The sequence below is a fragment of the Etheostoma spectabile genome, chromosome 19 (assembly GCF_008692095.1).
Source record: "Etheostoma spectabile isolate EspeVRDwgs_2016 chromosome 19, UIUC_Espe_1.0, whole genome shotgun sequence".
In the NCBI taxonomy this organism is placed as follows: Eukaryota; Metazoa; Chordata; class Actinopteri; order Perciformes; family Percidae; genus Etheostoma; species Etheostoma spectabile.
Window position 1 is genome coordinate 6,110,077 of NC_045751.1, and position 898 is coordinate 6,110,974.

General features: G+C 50.6%; 1 protein-coding gene across 1 annotated transcript in view; it reads left to right on the forward strand.

Annotated features, from left to right (window-relative positions):
- The window catches only part of LOC116669452 (UDP-glucuronosyltransferase 2B13-like), a 4,294-nt gene extending 3,883 nt beyond the window's left edge, over positions 1-411 (forward strand). The window contains exon 5 of the mRNA XM_032499333.1: positions 41-411. Coding sequence (XP_032355224.1) covers positions 41-411 — 371 coding nt within the window. The remainder of the gene's footprint in view (positions 1-40) is intronic.
- The last annotated feature ends 487 nt before the right edge of the window (positions 412-898 follow it).

Here is an 898-nt window from a genome sequence, read left to right on the forward strand (position 1 = left end):
TTGCCTTTGTAGCCCATGAGGCACCAACGGCATATATGAGGCCATTACCATGGCGTTCCCTTCTGGGTCCTGCCACTCCTCTTTGACCAGTTTGACACCCTCACTCGGCTAAAGTCTTGGGGCAGCTCGGGTAATGATGGCCGCCATCCACTCCTACAGAAAACTTCCTGGGAGGCTCTAAAGGACATCCTGGAGACTCCCTCGTACCGTAACAACATACAGCGTCTCTCACAGTTACACCACAATCAGCCAATGTCTCCTATGGACACCACCATCTTTTGGATTGAATACGTCATCCGGAACAAAGGCGCCGCCCATTTGCAGTCAGCAGGTTTTAGTCTGCCATGGTACTCCTACTTCTGCCTGGATGTTGCCTTTGTAGCCCCTGGAGGCACCAACGGCATTATATGAGGCCTTACCATGGCGTTCCCTTTCTGGGCCATGCCACTCCTCTTTGACAGTTTGACACCCTCCTCGCTAAAGTTTGGGGCAGCTCGGGTAATGGAGCCGCATCCCTCACTAAGAAGACTTCCTGGAGGCTCTAAAGGACATCCTGGAGACTCCCTCGTACCGTAACACTCTCAGACGTCTCTCACAGTTACACCACAATCAGCCAATGTCTCCCATGGACACCACCTACTTTTGGATTGAATACGTCATCCGGAACACAAGGCGCCGCCCATTTGCGTCAGCAGGTTTTAGTTCGTGCCATGGTACTCCTACTTCTCCTATGTGGCTGTTATTAATTATGCCCTCTTTGAGTCTTTGTCTGGGCTTTAGTCTTAGCCTGTCAGTTCTCTGCTCCGAAGGTCTCTCGGAGAAAGAGAAAGGCTGAGTACTAATTTGAAACACTACTTTACACTTAATGCCTGCTGTAGGGAAATTATACTGCCCCATT